At 44.7% G+C, this 22,016-nt stretch overlaps 1 protein-coding gene across 1 annotated transcript in view; it reads right to left on the bottom strand.

Annotated features, from left to right (window-relative positions):
• Positions 1-8,617: 8,617 nt before the first annotated feature.
• mmp16a (matrix metallopeptidase 16a (membrane-inserted)) overlaps positions 8,618-22,016 on the bottom strand; it is a gene marked incomplete at its 5' end in the record, with an annotated part of 212,252 nt that continues 198,853 nt past the window's right edge. Inside the window, one exon of the mRNA XM_083655479.1 lies at positions 8,618-9,824. Within this exon, the coding sequence (XP_083511605.1) occupies positions 9,484-9,824 (341 nt within the window). The 3' untranslated portion in view covers positions 8,618-9,483. The remainder of the gene's footprint in view (positions 9,825-22,016) is intronic.

The following is a 22,016-nucleotide window of genomic DNA, read 5'->3' as shown; positions in this document are numbered from 1 at the left end:
GAGAAGTCTGGCCTGGTGGAAGAAGCTCTTCTTCAGTCTGCTCGCTAATTCCTCTGTCTGCCCTGAGGGGGCATTAGTGATAACAGGCTATTGTGGGTTGAGTCCTTGATGGTCTTCTAGGCTTTCCTGAGGCACCTTGGATTGTACAGTTCCTGGCAGTTGGGCAGTTTGAGTATGGGTATGTTTTCATATCCATGTAGGTTAGAGGTCTGCACCCCTGCACCTGCTTCATTTGCGCTACATGTGCCCGCACCCGCAAACCTTTGTACCCACCCATGTAGACCCTCACCAACATGTTTCCACTATACTGGTTCAGTTTGTTTTATACAGCAGAGTTTGCCGACTGGGTGGAGTTCGGCCACCAATCGAGGTCAATCGCAGTGCTAGAAAACCCACATCATGACTCCCAAGAACTTGGTGAGGGTCACATGCAGATCCCTAGGTATCGTTCTAAGTTCTGCTGCCGAAAAATCAGTTGGAACCAACAATGGCAATGATAGAAAGTGGAAACAGATTTTGAGCAGCAGATTTTGAGCAACAGATTTTTGGTTTGTGGCACCTCCTTCAAAGCCAGCAGAGGGCAGGAAGAGTTTTTATTGATTTATTCATCCAATACCAATCCACACAGTGCTGGGGTCGAAACTTTAGTGTGTCTCTCTCTCTCTCTCTGAATTCTCCTGTCCTTACTAGGGGCTGGTTATGGCTGCAGAAATATGAAGATGGTCTATTCTATGGCACAGAGAGAAAGGCTCTCAGCCTCTGAATGGACCTGGGGGAGATTGGAAGATGGCTTTCATCTGTCACACTGTACGAGGCGACAGTAACTATTCTATTTCTCTATTCTAAAATCATGGCGCCGCTCCTTTCTCATCTGTTTGAGGGTGTGATAGAGGATGGCTGAATGGGTATGGGAGGAATGGTACGAAAGGTTGACTTATGATCAAACTGAGAATATGAAAAATGTGTGGGGGGAGAAAACTGACAAAAAGTCAAATTGAAATACCTGTAGAGGTGTAAAAAAAAGAAAGTAATCCAAAGTCCCTGGATTGTCAGTATGTTTTTGTTTTGCCAGTCTGTCATCCCGCGACTGAGTGCGCTTTGGCTGTGCGCCTATATATGAGGAATGTCAACAAGTCCATGCATGAACAAGGACATGAACAACACAGGGTGCATGAACAAGGACATGAACAAGACAGGGTGCATGAACAAGGACATGAACAAGACAGAGTGCATGAACAAGGACATTAACAAGACAGGGTGCATGAACAAGGACATGAACAAGACAGAGTGCATGCACAAGGACATGAACAAGACAGAGTGCATGAACAAGGACATGAACAAGACAGGATGCATGAACAAGGACATGAACAAGACAGGATGTATGAACAAGGACATGAACAAGACAGGGTGCATGAACAAGGACATGAACAAGACAGGGTGCATGAACAAGGACATGAACAAGACAGGGTGCATGAACAAGGACATGAACAAGACAGGATGCATGAACAAGGACATGAACAAGACAGGATGCATGAACAAGGACATGAACAAGACAGGATGTATGAACAAGGACATGAACAAGACAGGGTGCATGAACAAGGACATGAACAAGACAGGATGTATGAACAAGGACATGAACAAGACAGGATATATGAACAAGGACATGAACAAGACAGAGTGCATGAACAAGGACATGAACAAGACAGAGTGCATGAACAAGGACATGAACAAGACAGAGTGCATGAACAAGGACATGAACAAGACAGGGTGCATGAACAAGGACATGAACAAGACAGGGTGCATGAACAAGGACATTAACAACACAGGGTGCATGAACAAGGACATGAACAACACAGGGTGCATGAACAAGGACATGAACAAGACAGGGTGCATGAACAAGGACATTAACAAGACAGAGTGCATGAACAAGGACATGAACAAGACAGGGTGCATGAACAAGGACATGAACAAGACAGGGTGCATGAACAAGGACATGAACAACACAGGGTGCATGAACAAGGACATGAACAAGACAGGGTGCATGAACAAGGACATGAACAAGACAGGGTGCATGAACAAGGACATGAACAACACAGGATGCATGAACAAGGACATGAACAAGACAGGGTGCATGAACAAGGACATGAACAAGACAGGGTGCATGAACAAGGACATGAACAAGACAGAGTGCATGAACAAGGACATGAACAAGACAGAGTGCATGAACAAGGACATGAACAAGACAGGGTGCATGAACAAGGACATGAACAAGACAGGGTGCATGAACAAGGACATGAACAAGACAGGGTGCATGAACAAGGACATGAACAAGACAGGGTGCATGAACAAGGACATGAACAAGACAGGGTGCATGAACAAGGACATTAACAAGACAGGGTGCATGAACAAGGACATGAACAAGACAGGATGCATGAACAAGGACATTAACAAGACAGAGTGCATGAACAAGACAGGGTGCATGAACAAGGACATGAACAAGACAGGGTGCATGAACAAGGACATGAACAAGACAGGATGCACGGCAAACATCTTTTCAAATGTGTTTATTAATGACAGAGTGGATCTCCCAAATACAGACTGCAGAAGAGCGATGCTGAGATTTTCAACGGAAAAGAAAATGGTATCAAAAGGTTTCAAAGCAGTTTTGCATGTTTTTTGCATGTTTTTTGTGTGACCAAGTCATCTATGCTCGAGTCTCAAGTCAAGTCTCAAGTCTAAATGTAGATTGCCAAGTCAAGTCCATGTCATTAATGTCAAGTTAGGGTGGTTTCACACTGGGGACCCGGGACCATTTCCGAGCACACTTGTCCCCAAAATGACCCCAGGTCCGGTTCGTTTGATCAGTGTGAACACGGGCACGGGCACGGAACAGCGAACCGTGACAGGGTCCACTTGAAAAGGTGGTCTGGGGAACGCTTGCGAATGTGAACACCAACCATACCGAACCTCGTAGACAACACACAGGCGAGGATACACTCCAGGCGTAATTAATGACGCAAGTGTACTCTGCAAGTGTTCCGTTCCGTTCGCGAGCGCGGAAGAAATGTTGTAATGTGAAAGCTGACCAGCGGGGGAGAGGGGAGGGGCAAACTAAAACTTTCAATGCATGGTTTTAATAGGGGGGGAATTGGTAAGAGCATCATGAGTTTGATTTCTATAATCAGTTTCAACTTCAATGAATTAAATCATACGAATTCAGAAAACATAATTTAAATTCAGTCATCTGGGCGGCTGTGGCTCAGGAGGTAGAGCGGGTTGTCCACTAATCAGAAGGTTGGTGGTTCGATCCCCGGCTCCTCCAGTCCGCATGTCGAAGTGTCCTTGGGGAAGACACTAAACCCCGAATTGCTCCCCATGGCTGTGCCAGCACCCTGCGTGGCAGCTGGCCGCCTTCGGTGTGTGAATGGGTGAATGTAGGCACATTGTAAAGTGCTTTGGATAAAAGCGCTATATGAATGCAATCCATTTACCATTTACCATCTGCTGGAACAAATCTCATCCCTTTCAATCCAAGTCATTTACACAAACACAAGATCTCAAGTCCAGACTTTAGAAACTTTTTCAAGTCATCAACGCACACAAAATCAAGTATCAAGTCACCAGAACCCAAATCAAGTCAAGTCTCAAGTCCTCTTCAAGCATCAAGTCAAGTCTCAAGTCTTCTCTTCAAGCATCAAGTCAAGTCTCAAGTCTTCTCTTCAAGCATCAAGTCAAGTCTCAAGTCTTCTCTTCAAGCATCAAGTCTCAAGTCATCTTCAAGCATCAAGTCAAGTCTCAAGTCTTCTCTTCAAGCATCAAGTCAAGTCTCAAGTCTTCTCTTCAAGCATCAAGTCTCAAGTCTTCTCTTCAAGCATCAAGTCAAGTCTCAAGTCTTCTCTTCAAGCATCAAGTTAAGTCTCAAGTCTTCTCTTCAAGCATCAAGTCAAGTCTCAAATATTCTCTTCAAGCATCAAGTCAAGTCTCAAATCCTCTTCAAGCATCAAGTCAAGCCTTAAATCTTCTCTTCAAGTATCAAGTCAAGTCTCAAGTCTTCTCTTCAAGCATCAAGTCAAGTCTCAAGTCTTCTCTTCAAGCATCAAGTCAAGTCTCAAGTCTTCTCTTCAAGCATCAAGTCAAGTCTCAAGTCTTCTCTTCAAGCATCAAGTCAAGTCTCAAGTCATCTTCAAGCATCAAGTCAAGTCTCAAGTCTTCTCTTCAAGCATCAAGTCAAGTCTCAAGTCCTCTTCAAGCATCAAGTCAAGTCTCAAGCCTTCTCTTCAAGCATCAAGTCAAGTCTCAGGTCCTCTTCAAGCATCAAGTCAAGTCTCAAGTCTTCTCTTGAAGCATCAAGTCAAGTCTCAAGTCTTCTCTTCAAGCATCAAGTCAAGTCTCAAGTCTTCTCTTCAAGCATCAAGTCAAGTCTCAAGTCTTCTCTTCAAGCATCAAGTCAAGTCTCAAGTATTCTCTTCAAGCATCAAGTTAAGTCTCAAGTCTTCTCTTCAAGCATCAAGTCAAGTCTCAAGCCCTCTTCAAGCATCAAGTCAAGTCTCAAGTCTTCTCTTCAAGCATCAAGTCAAGTCTCAAGTCCTCTTCAAGCATCAAGTCAAATCTCAAGTCCTCATCAAGTCAAGTCTCAAGCAATTCAAACTATGATCCGCTGGCCTATCCGCTGCAAAAGTAAACAGCACAAGTAAACAGATAGGTTCCTCCTCTCTCTCTGTCTCTCGCTCTCTGTTTTTAACCTTTTTCCACACGGTCGAGGCAACAGCTTGACTCCTGCCGACCTTCAACGAGCCCCTTTCAAGCGCTCTGCTGTGCCGTGCTAATAAGCAGCGGTGGGATGTATGGCCCTTACCCTGAGAGGCCCATTAAGCAGTAAGCTTCAATGAAAATGTAGGACTCCTGTTCCCCTTGTAATCACTCACGTTTTAAGCCAATGAGCGGAGGAGGGCGGCTGACCAAAATAGCACCGTAGAAAAACAACCCTGGCCAGTGTAGGTCAGTTTAGCACCGATGTTTTAGCCTCACAGTAGGAGCATCTACAGTATGGGCCTGCAGGGTTTGTCCAGGCTCCAGTTTTGGGGCTGACACGCACACGCACACACACACACACACACACACACACACACACACACACACACACACACACACACACACAGAAACTGGCGCGCAACACACAGAAACTGGCACACACACACACACACACACACACACATACACGTGAGGGAGAACACATGTAAGTGCTGGCACACACACACACTCACACACACACACACACACGTGAGGGAGAACACATGTAAGTGCTGGCACGCACACACACTCACAGGGGTGGAGAGGCAGACAATGAGAAAAACCTTAGCAAAAACCTACTAAACGGTGGCACGGTGGCTCAGTGGTAGAGCTGTCGCCTCGCAGTCAGAAGGTCCTGAGTTCGATTCTCGCCTGGGACACTGTGGGCGCTGTGGTTGTGTTTCCCCCCCATATCTTCAGTGCCTACTGCCCAGGTGGGGTATCTCGTCGTAAGGGCCTTTCTGTCTGTGTGGAGTTTGCATGTTCTCCCCGTGCTCCCCCAGGGGGGTTCCTCCGTATATAACCCCCCCCCCACTAAAAACATGCAGAAGATCAGATCGTCATCGTCATCCGACCAGTGACGACAACATCCGAAGTCGGTCCCCGGGCGCTGTACGAGAAAGCGACCACTGCTCCTGGCCTGCCCCAGGAGGAAAGGACAAAGCCAGGATGGGTTAAATGCAGAGGACAAATTTCACCGGCCACCGTCAGCATGTGTGTGTTGTGGCCCTCCGTGCATGTGTTGTAGTGTGTTGTGTGACAATATCGGGCTGCCGTCTGAAAATCGTTTTTTAAACATAGCAGTGCCTTTGTCTAAAAGCAGAGGCAATTTCACTATCGAACAGTCCTGCGAGGCTGCAACCAGGGATAATGAAGTGCTGTCGCTAAGAATGTCATTTTGTCACACACACAAACGCACACACGCGCACTCAGCGACCGCAGTCGGTAAACCGGCTTGACCTCAGCCTCTTGGTTTGTCAGTAACTGTATGTCAAGTGGGTCCCAGCGAAGTTAGAATAAACACTGGCTGGCCGTACATGGCTCCCGTTTCACATTCAATCTGCAATAAATGCCAGCGCCGCTCCGCTGGGACCGGACATCTAAAGCCCAGATTTTTATCAAGCCACCCCAAAAATACAAGCAGGAGACTGCTGAGCGCTCAGGCCTGCTCTTTCCCCACATCAACACGTACACTATTCAGTTCTGAAGCTAATGTTAGCTTTTCTTTTTCTTCCCTGTTGTTGGATAGGCTGAATCTGTAGAGTTCACTGTGCTTATTGACGTTGGCCCTCTGCAGGCTGTTTGCTCTAGATGTTCGGGAGCTTTTGTTAGGAGCATTGGACGCTGGTTCTAACCTACATAGCTCTCGTACATGATAATTGAAAACTGTTGTGTAACAGCTGTAGGGTGCACATCAACAACAAGAGTGATTCTCAACCTTTTTCATAAAGGGTATTTGCAGGAATCCTGAAGTTAAATTCAATACCTTTTAAAACCTTTTTTTAAGACCTTTACAATATATTTTCAAGACCTCAATGCCACTTTCATCACATCAGCGATCAAAAGTTTGAGCATGATACGATATGATATGGATTATTTTGAAAACACTACGATATTTACTGATATCACAAAGTCTGCCACAATGCAATTTTGATTCAATTCAGGGGTCTGCGATCAATATGAGAAAATAACATTATGCCCATTTAACACAATAGCTACACAATTTAATACCTCATCAAATGGCAATTAAAATACTTTTTAACACTTTTTAAGGGCCTTAATTTTCCCTAATCAACTATACTTTTCAAGAACCCGCGGATACCCTGTCATATCAAGGCCCCGCGGATACCCTGTCATATCAAGGACCCTCATTTATAGACCACATTAGGGGCCACAGACTGCATTTGATGAGATTTTTGACCCAAATCAGAGAGTAATTTTTATTGTTAGAGATGATTTTGTCCTGAATCCAATGACCAAAATAGCCATTCTTCTACATTTTGGATATACTACTGATTTTGTAATGATACAAGCTGGTTGAAAATTGGCAGAGTGTGGCTTAGGAGGTAGAGCGGGTCTTCCACTAATCAGAAGGTCGGTGGTTCGCACCTCCAGTCCGCATGTTGAAGTGTCCTTGGGCAAGACACCGAACCCAAAAATTGCTCCCCATGGCTGTGCCAGCACCCTGCATGGCAGCTTGCTGCCTTCGGTGTGTGAATGGGTGAATGTAGGCACATTGAACACACACACGCACACACACACACACACACACACACACACACACACACACACACACACACACACGTCCATAAGAAAATATGAACAAAGAGTTTGAAGGCAGCTCTTAATCATATACTGATCAATTTATTCATTCTGTCAGGACATGTTTCTCCGTTGTCCCAAAGTCTTACACAAAGAAGTCATTGTGAGATGTCCAATTTGTTTTTTAAACCAGAAAACAGGAAAGAAAGAAAAACCAGTATGACATCATGAAAACAGACACACATTCAAAGCGAGGACACTACATGTTCGCTAGCAGTTGGGTTTGGTGACCAAACTTGTTTTGTGTTTTGTTTTATTTGCCTTTTGTTTTTCTCACCAATTTGAATTGCAAATCACCAATAAGATATAATAACAACCTAAATCCCAGCTCGGCTTGAAGCAGCCGAGATATCCCAAATGTACCACTTGAATCTTTTAAGGTTTCAAAGAGGTTTTTTTTCTTGGATTTCACTGTACCTGGAGGCAGGGGGTGGAGGTACACTGAAATGTACAAAAATAAAAGAAGACACAGCGTTTTCAACATTTCGTGAAAGTTCCTCCCCAGTTTTTTTTAAGGGACCAAAGCGATGTTTGAGCAGAACCAGCTGGATGTAAAATGCTTGCATGCACTTTTTTTTTTACACAGGCACTGATCTTTACTTGGTGTCTCGCTTAATGGCTTCCTCGGCTTGGGGAGACAAGAGCATTCTGGGAACTGTAGGCGTCTGTGCCTTCGCTGAGCTCTCTCAAACAAGGCAGTCAAGAGGATTTTTTCATGGTCTGTCATTCACAAACACCATTCAGAATGACCATTTTGGATGCACGCTAACTATTGTTCAAACTAAGGGAGATATGGGCCAAGGACAAGTAAATAACAATGAACAAATCCAATAACATGACTCTCAAGCTCTTCGCTAGCCTGATTTCTGTCCTATGGAAGCAAGTTAGACATGAACAAATATCTTATAACACACAAAAATAGTGGCTTTTCTCCAGAACCGTCTACCCATTCTGACTGAACATCTTTTACAATACATTACTCTCAATACAGGCTGACTCTATATCCTGTCCCGATTGGCTCGGCAAACCAGTGCCGAGAATTCTGTCTAACGTAGTAAATCCAGAAATACTAATCAAAAGAAGCTCGCTGGCTTCTTTTAATAAACAAAAACAAAAGCAGTATACAAAAAAAAACAAAAAAAAAACAACAACAGCGAAACCAAGCACAAGTAGAGTATGATCTATAATTAAGGCGAGTTAAAATATTGCAGAATAATTTGGCCCCTGTGTCTCAGACAGACTGCCACAACAGTCAGAGAGCTCCCCAACTCTTTGATCCAGAGAAGGGAAGGAAAGAAAACTCAAAGAACAAAAAAGTGAGCAAAAATACAATCAAAATAAAAAGAATTTTGATCCTCTTTGGAGAGAAAGTCTTTTTATTTGGTTTGGGTTGTTCTCTTCTTCAGGCGTGTGTTAAAGGGAACGATGAGGACCTCCTTTCTCCAAAAAAATAAATTAGAAATCAACCAAAGGCACAAAAAAACAACAGCAAAAAAACAAAACAAAAACAAGCTAAGAAAATGGGGGGAGGAGATTGGTAAGGTGGTTAACTCCTGTTTATCTGGGATTGTTTATTTTTTGAGCGCAAGGAGGGGGAGGGCGCCGAGATCAGAAAATACAAAAGAACAAACCGACTTTGTTGTTTTTCTACAACCTGATATGACCGACGACAACGCAGTGCACCGTGGGAAGTCTGTGTCCCCCTGAAAGCCCCCCCCCCCCCGATTAAGAGCAGTTGGGCAAAGCGAAAGAGAGAGGGAGGGGATAGGAACCAAAATGTCTGAGATATAAAGAGATCTTCCTCATTTCGACTGGGACTGAAAGTCTCAAGGTTTAGCCGAAGATCCCCCTCAAACGGTCGACTCCCACTGCTCCCCTGTTAGTTAAAAAGGCTTGGGGCGGGGCTTAGCGGAGTCAACTTAAAAGTACATTTTGGCTGTTTCTCCGCCCTTGTTTTTGGCCCTATACATGTTCAAAGTCCACTGTGCCACTTCATCCTCCACGAAAGCGGGGAGATCGGGGTCTGACGTCCCGTTTTCAAACCCCTAACGTGTAGTCTCTTCTCCCCGTCTCTCTCCCTTCACCCCCTCTTCAAACCCATTCCTGCATGGAGCGTTTGCAGTACAGTATGTGGCGCGGTGTGCCCTTCCTCTTGAACTGCACCACAGTGTAGACCAGCACCAGCAGAAACAGAGCCAGCACACAGGGGATGACGATGGCGATGGCTTTCACCGTGTTGGCCTCGTTGTCCAGCGAGATCACCACCTCCGAGCCCTCGTCGTCGGCTGGGCCTGGGCCCTCACCGGGGGCCGCCGCTGTCAGCTCGCACCCCATGAAGTCCTTGAGGATGGAGCGTGGGTAGCCCGGCTCCACGCGCAGGAACTGGTTGTTGAACTTCCAGTACTCCTTCCCCTTGTAGAAGAAGGTGAAGCCTGAGGGGGCGAAACAAAGGAAACGGATTTCATAAGTGAATGTTTACTGTCTGCTGTCTTTAAGCTGTGTTTCAAACTATTCCCGATTACAAGAATAGTGTACTGTAATCGTAGACTGTGTCAAAATATTGACATAGCCACCCATGACATCACCCATTGTTTTCTCCCGTTTTGAAGCCCGGAGTTTGGCATTTTGACCGTCACCATCTTGTTTTTTTTCCTTCTTTTTAGCCAGACAGAGCCGCAGCTGATCGGTGTGGGCATGCGACCTGTCAATCACGCTCCAAAGCATAGTCTGCTTTATCATCTATTTGACTCTAAATGGGACATGGAACATCATGCTATTGAAGAAAGGGAAAGTGTTTACTGAGGTAACAAATCAAGTGAGGAGTATGGTAATTTCCATACAATTGGACTTATTTTTGCAGCCAGTGGAGTCACCCCCTGCTGGCCCTTAGGAAGAATGCAGGTTTAAGACTTAATTTTTCAGCGCCGGAAGGTTGTACCTTGGCTATATAGTGTGTCCGCTGTTTTGTACTAGTGGAAGGTGACCAGATGCCCCCAATTTTCAGGGACAGTCAATGTTTTTGGTGACATGCTGGAGCTGTGTCCCTGATTTTCTACTCCTCATCCGCGGCCGACATTACTGTCTTTCAGATGCTCCAGCGGGAGCTTATCATAACATGAATCTTTACAACCACAAACTAGAGACTGAGACCATTCAGAGGATGTATGGCTTTCCTAGGTATATTGACAATAAGGGGGTTTCATTCTCAGCAATTTCCAGAAGTGAAGTGCTCGCCACCCAATCGCCAAAAAATTTAATCCTTACAGAAATCTCCAGATGTAAAAAGTTTTTGATAGGAAGTCATAGCAGGGGCTTAACGCATAACGAGGAAATGCGCAAGCTGCAACAATCAAGTCACGTTAACCCCCCCTCTCCCAGCGTTGGAGTTTTAATGAGTCGTTAATAAGGAGGACATGCGCAAGCTGCAACAATCAAGTTACGTTAAACCGGACCTTGTACCCATCATTATTTTACAGCAGGGCATTCAAAAATAAGCTGGATATGTTAGGATCTGGCATGGTTGCCATTTCTGTGTTGGTGCTATGTGGAGGCAATGTCCTCATGTTTTTACTTGAACTGACCACTCCTGGAATAGCTTGTTTTCAACCACGTGATTCAGATGACGTCTGCGTGACGTCTGGGGAGCAGCTCTCCCAGAGCTACTATGGAGAAGGGAGGAAAGCGAGTATGCAAGAGGGTTGGATGCTGCTCCACACTGCAGGTATCGCCAGAAGATTGCAAAACATATAGGATATGATCCATATACAATGAAAAGAAGTGAAGCATGATCACGTGGTTTGCAAACAAGCCAATGGTCAATGGTCTCGCCCCGGTCGCCATCTTGACATGACGTCACCTGAAAACAAACTATTGTATTGTTTTATTTTGTTTTATTGTATTGATGATACTTGTTACTGTCAATGTCTTTTGTCTTGTTGTGTCTTAATGTCTGCTCCAAATTTCCTTCGGGATATCAATAAAGTTGAAGTTGAAGTATAGGACGAATCAGCGTGACGTCACTTGCCACCCAGAAATGCTGAACCCTGCGGCAGTTAAAGCCACAATCAGTAAGATTTTTGACATTTTTTACTCTAATATATCAGTTTTTTAGTCACAGGACATGGTAGATTGACTTGTAACAGGGAGACCCTCGTCTTTATTTATCCCACACCGCCCTCCATTGGCCAGCACTGGGACTAAGCAGTTTGTCTGCCACGTCCCGTAGCAAGAAAAAGAGAAAAGAAAAGCATGCGCGCATGCGCTGTACAGCGGAAGCGCTGTGTTCATGAAAACAAGGAAGTAACTCGATTCGGATTTGCTACGAAAATGATGTTTCACGGAACTATGGATTATTATTTCATCACGTGGTGAGTACCCGATGTCACAACATGTACATAGAGCTTCTGGCGCTGTGTTTTGTTGACTTTGAACGGCGATATCGTTATCGATACTAATGCACGCAGAGGGCGCTTGGAAAAGTTACTGAATGGGGCTTTAATAGTACGAGTTGTGCCAAACAAACGTTAATATCTCAAAAACTATACATCACATCACTTATATTTTGACATTCTGAGTGAGAGCAGAATTAGCACAAGAGTTTGATGTATAATATATACATGTTGTGTTAAAGTTGTGTGAACTGTCGTGGTTTTTAAAATGTAAACAGAGTTAGTCGGCTAGAGCAGACACTCACGCCTCGCACCACTTGGGCTCCATAGGGTTCCATTGCGTTGCCAGTGCCACCCATTGACGCGGTTTGTTTACCAAAATGCTGCTCGGCTGATCCCTCGTATATAAATTCATGAAAGAACATTATAATATTTATAACATAACATTATATAATAATAATAATAATAATACTACTACTAATAATAATAATAATAAGAAGAAGAATGACTACACATACAGACAATAACATAGAGCTGTTACAATGCTGTTTGTATATGATGGTGTACTGTATGAGTCCAGGAGCAGAGATTACAAGTTGGTGTGTGATGTATGAATAATACCATGGTAATAGTAAAATAGCAATAGACTATAATATAAAAGTGACAATTATAATAGCTAATCTACAGTTATACATCGAAGAGGAGTGACGGCAGACCATGAGACTCCAGAGCCCCCCCCCCCCCCCCCCCCCATCCAGCAGGAGACAGGCGGGAAGGGGGGCCATCAAAGGAGCAACCTCCTCCTCCCTTTGACGTTCTTCCATCTCTTTTTGTTGGTTTAGTTTTTAGTTTGAGGGAAATCTTGCTTTGAGTCGTGCCCAGACCCAGAGGGGGCACTAGCCCATTGCAATTCTTGTGCCATGTCCTTTCTTGGACAACTCCAAGACCAGTCAAGGAGGGAGTCTGTCCACTGAGGGATGACATTTCCTGTTTTCTTAGACTGTTATTTATTTATTTCCAACTGTTTTTATTTTTCTCTTAAGAGGGAGGGAGGAAGGCCCCACCAACTGTCCCCACCCTACCCCCAACAGAAGTCCCCGCCCTGCCGCCAGAGTGCCGAGTGGGGAGTCACTGCCCGCCAAAGCCGGCAAATCCACTCTGAGCCCACCCCCCACTGCTATTAGTAATAGTACCACTATCACTATCATTGTTACAGCAAATGAGAGGAGAGGGAAACAAAAAGAAAAAGGGAAAACAAACAATAGCACTTGTAATCAATAATATATGTAAATGGGGGGATAAAAAAAGAGAAAATAAATAAAAAGGGGGTCCATTCATAAAATAGTGATAAAAAAACAAAGCAAGTGTGAAGCACAAGAGATCAGGGCCAAGGTCAGTTTTAAGCAAGTAGTGTTAGGGTTAGGGCAAGTCCCCAGTGAGTGCATGTAAGTCTATAAATGGGTTAGGATTCCCCAAGTGGAGCTTGGAAGACTGTGTGTGTGTGTGTGTGTGTGTGTGTGTGTGTGTGTGTGTGTGTGTGTGTGTGTGTGTGAAAATGCAATGTTTAGTTCTGAGTGTCTGAAGATCATATATGACTGTAATAGTAACAACATTAACATTAAATGAGAGAAAAGGGGGGGAAATCAACAATTATAATTTAGATGGATACAACCCGCTGACATGAGTGCTTGGTTTGTTTATGGGATGTAGGGCTGTCAAAGAATATTCTATATTCGAATATACATTCAAATATTAACATTAAAATAATATTTGAATATGGAAATTAATATGTGATTTTATTATTATTATTACAACATAAAAACATACATCGTTTGCCTGGTTATTTAAAAACATTACAAAAGTGTAGGCTACTACTGTACCAATCTGGGAACCCAGTCTATTTCGGCACGTAAATAGACTCTGGGACAGCCGTACCTTTTTTTGAGGCTTCCTGTACAGCGCAGATCTTCCGCCCAGGACTTCCACTTCCGCTCAGCGATGCCTTTTAAAAGCATACATTGCGTTGCTTTTATTTTTAATGCTAAACGTCAAAATTCATATATATTCACTAGTGTTCAGAACCGGAACTCTTATATTCGCCGGTACAACAACAGAGCGGCACTGGTTTACGTTTACGTCCCATTTACGTGCCGAAATAGACTCTGGGTTCCCAGATTGCTACTGTACTAATGCTGACTGAATAAATATGGGGAAAAAATACAATGTTTATGTTAAAAAAAAAAAAGTTCAAATAAATATACCAAGTAGTTATATAAGCTCTCTGGTTGCATTTGTTTGCCTTGCCACGAACGCTATTTTTTTAAATATTTATTTTATTTTATTTCTTTATTTTTTGTATTCGAATATATTCGAACGAATATGTTTTGTTTAGAGGGAATATTTGAATATGATTTTATGATTTTTTTTTATAACAAGAGGTTTAAGTTAACTACATAACAAACACTCCATATGGTTTGGTGTACCGCAATACATTTAAGAATAAGGAAGAATGAGCAGCCTACAATAAAGGTAAGCTTCACTATCACATTCCCATAATTTACCATGTATACTTTGATAAATGATGAAAAGGTGACCAGCAGAGTTCAGTTTGAATCTTCAGTTACACCAAGTACACCTGTCCCATAATAATATTCAAAGACATCTTGAAAAAACTTAAAAAAAAGAAGACCAAAACCCCTTTTAAATTCACCTGGCAAGCCATGTGTCTTTGCTTGAAGCTGTCTGGCAAACAGGGCGCAGTTCACTTTCAATTCAAACAATTCAGGGAGGACATTGTATTCCTCATTAAAATAGAGAACAACCTTTGACATGGGACAGTTGCCATAGCTAACATCAGCAATAAAGAAAAGAAACAAAAATTGAATTGGAAATGGAAGTGCCCCTCGCTTGCTGCTAGGGTAAATCAAGTGCACCTCAAGGTGTTCAAATATTTGAAACAATATCAAAAGTACAGGTTTGCCATTGAGCCAGTGTTCCGCCTTGTGAAATGTCTCCGTCCCGTCGGACTAATTAGAGCTAGTGGTAAAGGAGGAAACACACACAGCCAGACGCCAAAAGCCCAAAGCTCATATGACATGATGGCACAACATTATGTCATATACAAACATAAATGTGTTTTTCACATCGCGGCGGTGAGAATGGTCTTTTTATAGGAGCGTGTGGGCGAACTCTCCCAGTGTCACACTCATTCATAAGTCTACTTATACATGGTGCCAATCAGTGCTCCTTTTGATTGACCCTGTTGGAGGAAATGCGTGGGCAGCGTCACACCGCTTGGGAACACTTCCAGGCCCAATTGTCTGAAATTGAAGGACCCAACAGGGCATCAATAGTTTGAGACACAGTTCAAGGTTAATTACTTACAACATTGAGATTGGTTTTTTTACATTTTCCAGCCAGAACTGAAGGTTTGCTTTGTTGCTAGCCGCTGTTTAACCTGCATCATGGGACTTCAGCAGCACGTATGTGGCTGTGGCACTTTCTGGAGGCAGGTGGGCGTGAAACAAAGACACACAGATGCAGGAGACACCATATAAGACATAGTGGGCCCTATCTTCGCAAAAGTGTTAATTTAGCATTTGCGCTCGTTTAACGCCGTGCACAATGCAAATTGGGGGCGTGCACAAGCGCATGCCTGTTATAATTGTACTGGACATAGGCGTGCCACATGCCAAACCAGGTGTTTCAGTGCAAAAATGTGGGATAGATGGCATTATCCTATTGTCAGCAGCGCGCAATTACTTTGCGCTAAGAGCTTTTAAAAGCACCTCTTACGCGCTAAATACCTCGCTGCGCTTGAGCGCACCATAATCTCCGTGCTAAGCGCAGAGTAAAATTCCTTTTAGATATGTCATTACGCACAGCCTTGCCATGCCAGGACATCAAATTCCGCTGCTAAAATTGGGTATTAGCAGATCATTCAGTGAGGCAATCAACTATAACTCACTGAGAAACTTTTATCATATCACAAAGAGGGGAATGAATTGAGAAAACTTGTTGGACAATGGACATAGGCTATTCACCTTCACGCTATCCCATAACCTGGTGCCACAAGCATCAGCTAATGGGGATCCTTTTTAACACATTCACTGCCAGCCGTTTTTTTTTTACTGTAGGTAGGTTTTGCCAGAGGGTTTTTTTGAGGATTCTGGCTCATTTTACAAGAGCCGAGGATTCTTTTCTGCTTTGACTTTGTGAACACAAAGTTCACAAAAGTACTAATAGAATGTGTGCTTTCTCTGTCTAAAAGAGTTAGTTTGTAGAGTTAGTAGTTATGTAGATATTAGCCGTTGAGTACAGCATGGTTTCAGCGTCTGAAAATTTATTTTGAGATAAATGGCTTTTTGTGAAATTCGATAGAACAGTCACTTTAACCATTCATTTTTGGCATCAGTAAGACCGTCAGCCATCTAAACAATAGTTTTGAACAGTAATTTCCTCCATAACAGCAGGAAACACCCCTCTCCCTTCAAACTCCTCCCTCCGTGTGTCTTCTCCTCCTTCCTCCTGGCTCTGCAGCGGGCGTGTCAAGCGCGTTGCTGCTGCTGCTGCTGCTTGCCTGCCTGCGACGCTCCTTGTGCGAGTCAAGATGGGCCGGGGAATGCGTGGGCGATGGGCAGATGTTGATTCTGGCCTTTCTGCGGTGTTTCAAAGTGTGTTTCACCTATAATCTATTATGCAAATCGCTCTCCGCTCTCTGTGCTGCTGCTGCTGGCGCGGCCGCTCGGGCAAGTCTGGATGACTGTAAAATCGCCAAGCAATTTCCTTGAGAATGGCTTCCTCCCGCCGCTGTTTTTTCTTTGCTTTTGCTCGTCTGGGGGGAGCACTGTCAACACTTAGTGGGTCGGTAAAATAGATTATACACATTCAATACCTCCAATAATTGTATAGGAGACGTAAAAGGGATTGATCAACGCCCCACCGTCAAAAAAAAAAATCGAGTTAACACGTCGTTGGCAGTCAACAGCTGGATTCTGAAAACGTGTTAACACGTCATTGGCAGTGAACGTGTTAAATAAATAAATAAACAAATAAGTTCAAAACATGTTCCAAAGCTGTTTTAACACTATGTTTTACCCAACACAGTCTCACAGAAAATTGTATAATACCAACGTTTTGGACCAACGTTGCTATTTTACAATTTCGGCTCGAAAATTGTAAAATAGTAACGTTCTGAGATTTTAGGGTTAGGATTAGAGTAGGGGGAGGGGTTAGAAACAGAAAATCTCCGTAAAACACGCCCAAACCACGCCCACCGCTGTAGACACATACGTTACCATTTTACAATTTCTTAGCCGAAATTGTGAAATAGCAACGTTTGTCCACAAACGTTGCTATTTTACAATTGCTTTGGAGATCGGGTTGGTTTTACCATGCCATAATATTATATCGTGAATTTGTTCTACTTTTTCGGGTTGACGGTAAACTTGACAATCTGTGAAATGCTTAATGGAAATACATGTGTATCGTGCTATGCGCTGTAAATCTGTGACGTAGCCTCAGCATGACTAGTCTGACTGAATTCTCAGGCTCTCCTCTCTCATGTTTGGTTCTCGCTGATTATCCATGAGCACTCTTCTCAGGAAAATACTCCACATTTACGGTCAAATGGCAAGATGGCAGCCAGATGGCTGGGTGTCTTCTTAAATCACAGTTTAAGAAGACACCAAACACCATGTTTGGTGGTTTAGAAGAGTAGATCATGACATCTTACATCCAAGTTCCAGCATCATTTCAGGGAAATGGCAGAGATCTTTCATCTTGTATGAATGATTCTCTGGAGTTAGATGCACGTTACGCACAGCACATAAAAGGTGACATCACAGGACTTCTCCCAGTGAAGATAATCCAGGTCCAATAGGGCTTATGAGAGACATAAATAGTGATAGTCTGACTCGGAGGTTGATTCATGGGGCGACAGTGGAGCTGGAGTGCGATTGTTTATTCCACTGTGTCTTGACCACATCCAGCACAACACAGCCAGCAGCCTGTGAGTAACATGTGGGCGTGACCCAGCACAACACAGCCAGCAGCCTGTGAGTAACATGTGGGCGTGATCCAGCACAACACAGCCAGCAGCCTGTGAGTAACATGTGGGCGTGATCCAGCACAACACAGCCAGCAGCCTGTGAGTAACATGTGGGCGTGACCCAGCACAACACAGCCAGCAGCCTGTGAGTAACATGTGGGCGTGATCCAGCACAACACAGCCAGCAGCCTGTGAGTAACATGTGGGCGTGACCCAGCACAACACAGCCAGCAGCCTGTGAGTAACATGTGGGCGTGATCCAGCACAACACAGCCAACAGCCTGTGAGTAACATGTGGGCTTGATCCAGCACAACACAGCCAGCAGCCTGTGAGTAACATGTGGGCGTGATCCAGCACAACACAGCCAGCAGCCTGTGAGTAACATGTGGGTGTGACACAGCCAGCAGCCTGTGAGTAACATGTGGGCGTGACACAGCCAGCAGCCTGTGAGTAACATGTGGGCGTGACACAGCCAGCAGCCTGTGAGTAACATGTGGGTGTGATCCAGCACAACACAGCCAACAGCGTGTGAGTAACATGTGGGCTTGATCCAGCACAACACAGCCAGCAGCCTGTGAGTAACATGTGGGCGTGATCCAGCACAACACAGCCAGCAGCCTGTGAGTAACATGTGGGTGTGACACAGCCAGCAGCCTGTGAGTAACATGTGGGTGTGACACAGCCAGCAGCCTGTGAGTAACATGTGGGCGTGACACAGCCAGCAGCCTGTGAGTAACATGTGGGTGTGACACAGCCAGCAGCCTGTGAGTAACATGTGGGCGTGACACAGCCAGCAGCCTCTGAGTAACATGTGGGCGTGACACAGCCAGCAGCCTGTGAGTAACATGTGGCCGTGACACAGCCAGCAGCCTGTGAGTAACATGTGGGTGTGATCCAGCACAACACAGCCAGCAGCCTGTGAGTAACATGTGGGCGTGACACAGCCAGCAGCCTGTGAGTAACATGTGGGCGTGACACAGCCAGCAGCCTGTGAGTAACATGTGAGTAACATGTGAGTAACATGTGGGCGTGACGGCGATGAAACCAGAGACAATCTACACACAAGACAACCACCGTCAAAGCCTTGTTTTCAGCACAGCTGGATATTGTCATTTGCTGAGGAAACACAAATGCTCTCTGCAATGTTTTCTCTCTCCAATTCCGTAACGGCCCCAGACTTTTCTCCTGCACTAAAACTCAGTGACACTAAAAGACAGACAGACCCAGGCCAAGCAACACATAGATGGGGATGCTGAGGAGTGTCCGGGTAGTGTAGCGGTAGATTCCTTGCCTACCAACACGAGGGTCACAGGTTCGAGCTCCGTGTTACCTCTGGCTTTGTCAGCTGTCAATACAGGCACAATTGGCTGTGTATGTGTCCTCCTCTGGTCGGTCAGGGCGCCTGTTTGGGGGGGAGGGGAACTGGGGGGAATAGCGTGATCTTCCCACGCGCTACGTCCTGCCGGTGAAACTCCTCTCTGTCAGGTGAAATGTAGCAGCTGGCGACTGCACATGCATCGGAGGTAGCATGTGCTAGTCTACAACTCTCCCCAGATGGGCAGAGGGGGTGGAGCAATGACCAGGACAACCTAGCAGGGAATTAGCTACATACAATTGGGGAGAAAACAGGGGGGGAATCTGAAAAAACTTACACCTGAACACAGATGTACAGGTACAGCAGAGTGACGTTTATGGATAATAAATGAGAGTGGTAGAGGAGGGCTGAGATAGTTTGAGCTATTCACCTTATGTAGCCACGCCCATTTGACCCGGTTTTGTGGTCGTGTGACGACTTCCGGCAAAAAACATTAAAAATAAAATGGCCGGCGGCTCCAATATCATCTAACTCTGAATTAAAGTCCCTGGAAACCAGAAATATTTCTTTATTATTTAGCATTTTGAGTTCATCACATCACAGGACCCTATGTTAATAAGCCACCAGCCAAATTTGAACGATGATGAACGTTGCAAAGTATATAAATTTAGGTTTGACAGGTGTGGCAAAACGCATGAGAATCGTTTATTTTTTAGAGTGTACTTTCTCCCGCGGAATGTGTGGGCGTGTCCGTCTGCAGCAGGTTCAAGTTACACAGCACTTGCGAGTGTGTGTGTGTGTGTGTGTGTGTGTGTGTGTGTGTGTGTGTGTGTGTGTGTGTGAGAGAGCCACCAGCCTGTGTGTCTCTCGCTCTCTCTCACTAGTCGAGAGAGAGAGAGAGAGAGAGAGAGAGAGAGAGAGAGAGAGAGAGAGAGAGAGAGACAGGATGGTCCTGGGGCTCCGCTCACAAGCAGAGTCACCAGACAGACGACACCCCTATAGATTAAACCAAATTATAAGAAATCAAAAAGAAAAATATCTGACACACTGGAAAGAGTCAACCAAAAAGAAGAGCAAACTGGAATGCTACCTGGCCCTAGACAGAGACTACAGAGTAGCAGAATACCTTAGCACTGTGACTGACCCCAAACTTAGGAAAACCCTGACTATGTACAGACTCAGTGAGCACAACCTGGCCATTGAGAGAGGCCGCCACAGGCAGACCTGGCTCCCAAGGGAAGAAAGACTGTGCACCCACTGCACCCAACAGGAAGTGGAAACTGAGTTGCACTTTCTAACCTCGTGCAGTCTGTACCAGGACATCAGAGACACATACTTCCCTCAGATAACAAACACTCATAAGGACTTTGAGAACACGAGTGATACCAAAAAACTTCCATATCTGCTGGGCGAATTACAACAGTGCGCTAACACAGCAGCAAGGTTTGTGAGCTGTTGTGACAGGAAAAGGATAAATGGGACACAACCACTCTAAAGCTTAGGGTCCGCCCTCTGCACATCTTGTACATAGACACATACTGTACAGATATCTTCAACTCCTTTTATCCTATTTTTAAACATTTAAACTTTGTCACCTAGCCTATGTACATATTTGTTTGCAAGACCGAAATGTTTACATATCTCTGTATTATAACAGGCTAACATTATAGTTTATATTATTGTTATTATCGTTATTATTATAGTTTTGTGCTAACCTTTCGGTTATAATTGTGTTACTTTTTGTTTTGTTGCACTCTTGCTTTGGCAATGTAAACTTATGTTCTCCATGCCAATAAAGCCTTTTTGAATTGAAAATTGAATTGAATTGAGAGAGAGAGAGAGAGAGAGAGAGAGAGAGAGAGAGAGAGAGAGAGAAGCACATGGCCTGAAACCCGACACCTTGCTAATCTCACAAGCATAGCGCTTGGCAGACGGCACACAGAGTGGGAGGCAGACGGACAGGCTCCCTCGCTGTCCGTCTCCCTCCCACTCTGTGTGCCGTCTCTCTCTCTCTCTCTCTCTCTCTCTCTCTCTCTCTCTCTCTCTCTCTCTCTCTCTCTCTCTCTCTCTCACTAGGAGAGAGAGGGAGAGGGAGAGAAGCATAGCGCTCGCACACAGAGTGGGAGGCAGACGGACAGCGAGGGAGCGCTGTCACTGGGGGCAAAGAACAGGACAAAAGGAGGGTGGGTGCGGATTGCGCGCGTGTACAAAGGTTATATAGAGCTTATGACGTCATAAGCTCCTGTGTTTTAGCACCTCGCGCACTGCTGTCTTCAATGAGGAAGTACTTTGTAGAATCTTGTAGAAAAGTGGCGATTTTAAGGCTTTGGGTTGAAAGTAATGTATAATAATTTCGGAGGCACAAAATTACTAACATAAGACCCTAAATAACATAGTTAGAACGTTTTTGTGGATTTTGGTTTCCAGGGACTTTAACTAATAATTTAGTCTATTGTATGTAACATACCAAATAAAAGCAAACGGCAATGTCTAAGAATACAACGCCATGTAACTGGCTCGTTAATTCTCGCATTCCAGGGAATTACGTTAACGTCTGCGGGTCTTATAGACGTAAGTGGCTCAAGCTGCTGCTCGGAGGAGAGAAAACGTTAGGGTTGTACTACAACCCGGGTTTTTTGAGAACGAGAGCTCTCACTCTAGTGCCTTGTACGCTGCGCACGCAGCCCTATGGAAGACTGTCATTTTGCTCCGAAAAATTACTTTTCATTAAAACTGACCACCCACCCGTAGGTGGCGTGGTGCCCCCCTGGGGCTGACGTGGCTCCACGTGACTACGTCACGTCCTGTCAGCCCCGGGAACGCTACTCATCCTTCCAGCCAGCTGAGATCCGATGCAACCAACGACGCATC

This window comes from Poromitra crassiceps (genome assembly GCF_964638095.1).
Source record: "Poromitra crassiceps genome assembly, chromosome: 2".
Taxonomy (NCBI): Eukaryota; Metazoa; Chordata; class Actinopteri; order Beryciformes; family Melamphaidae; genus Poromitra; species Poromitra crassiceps.
This window is presented reverse-complemented; position numbering and strand designations above follow the sequence as displayed.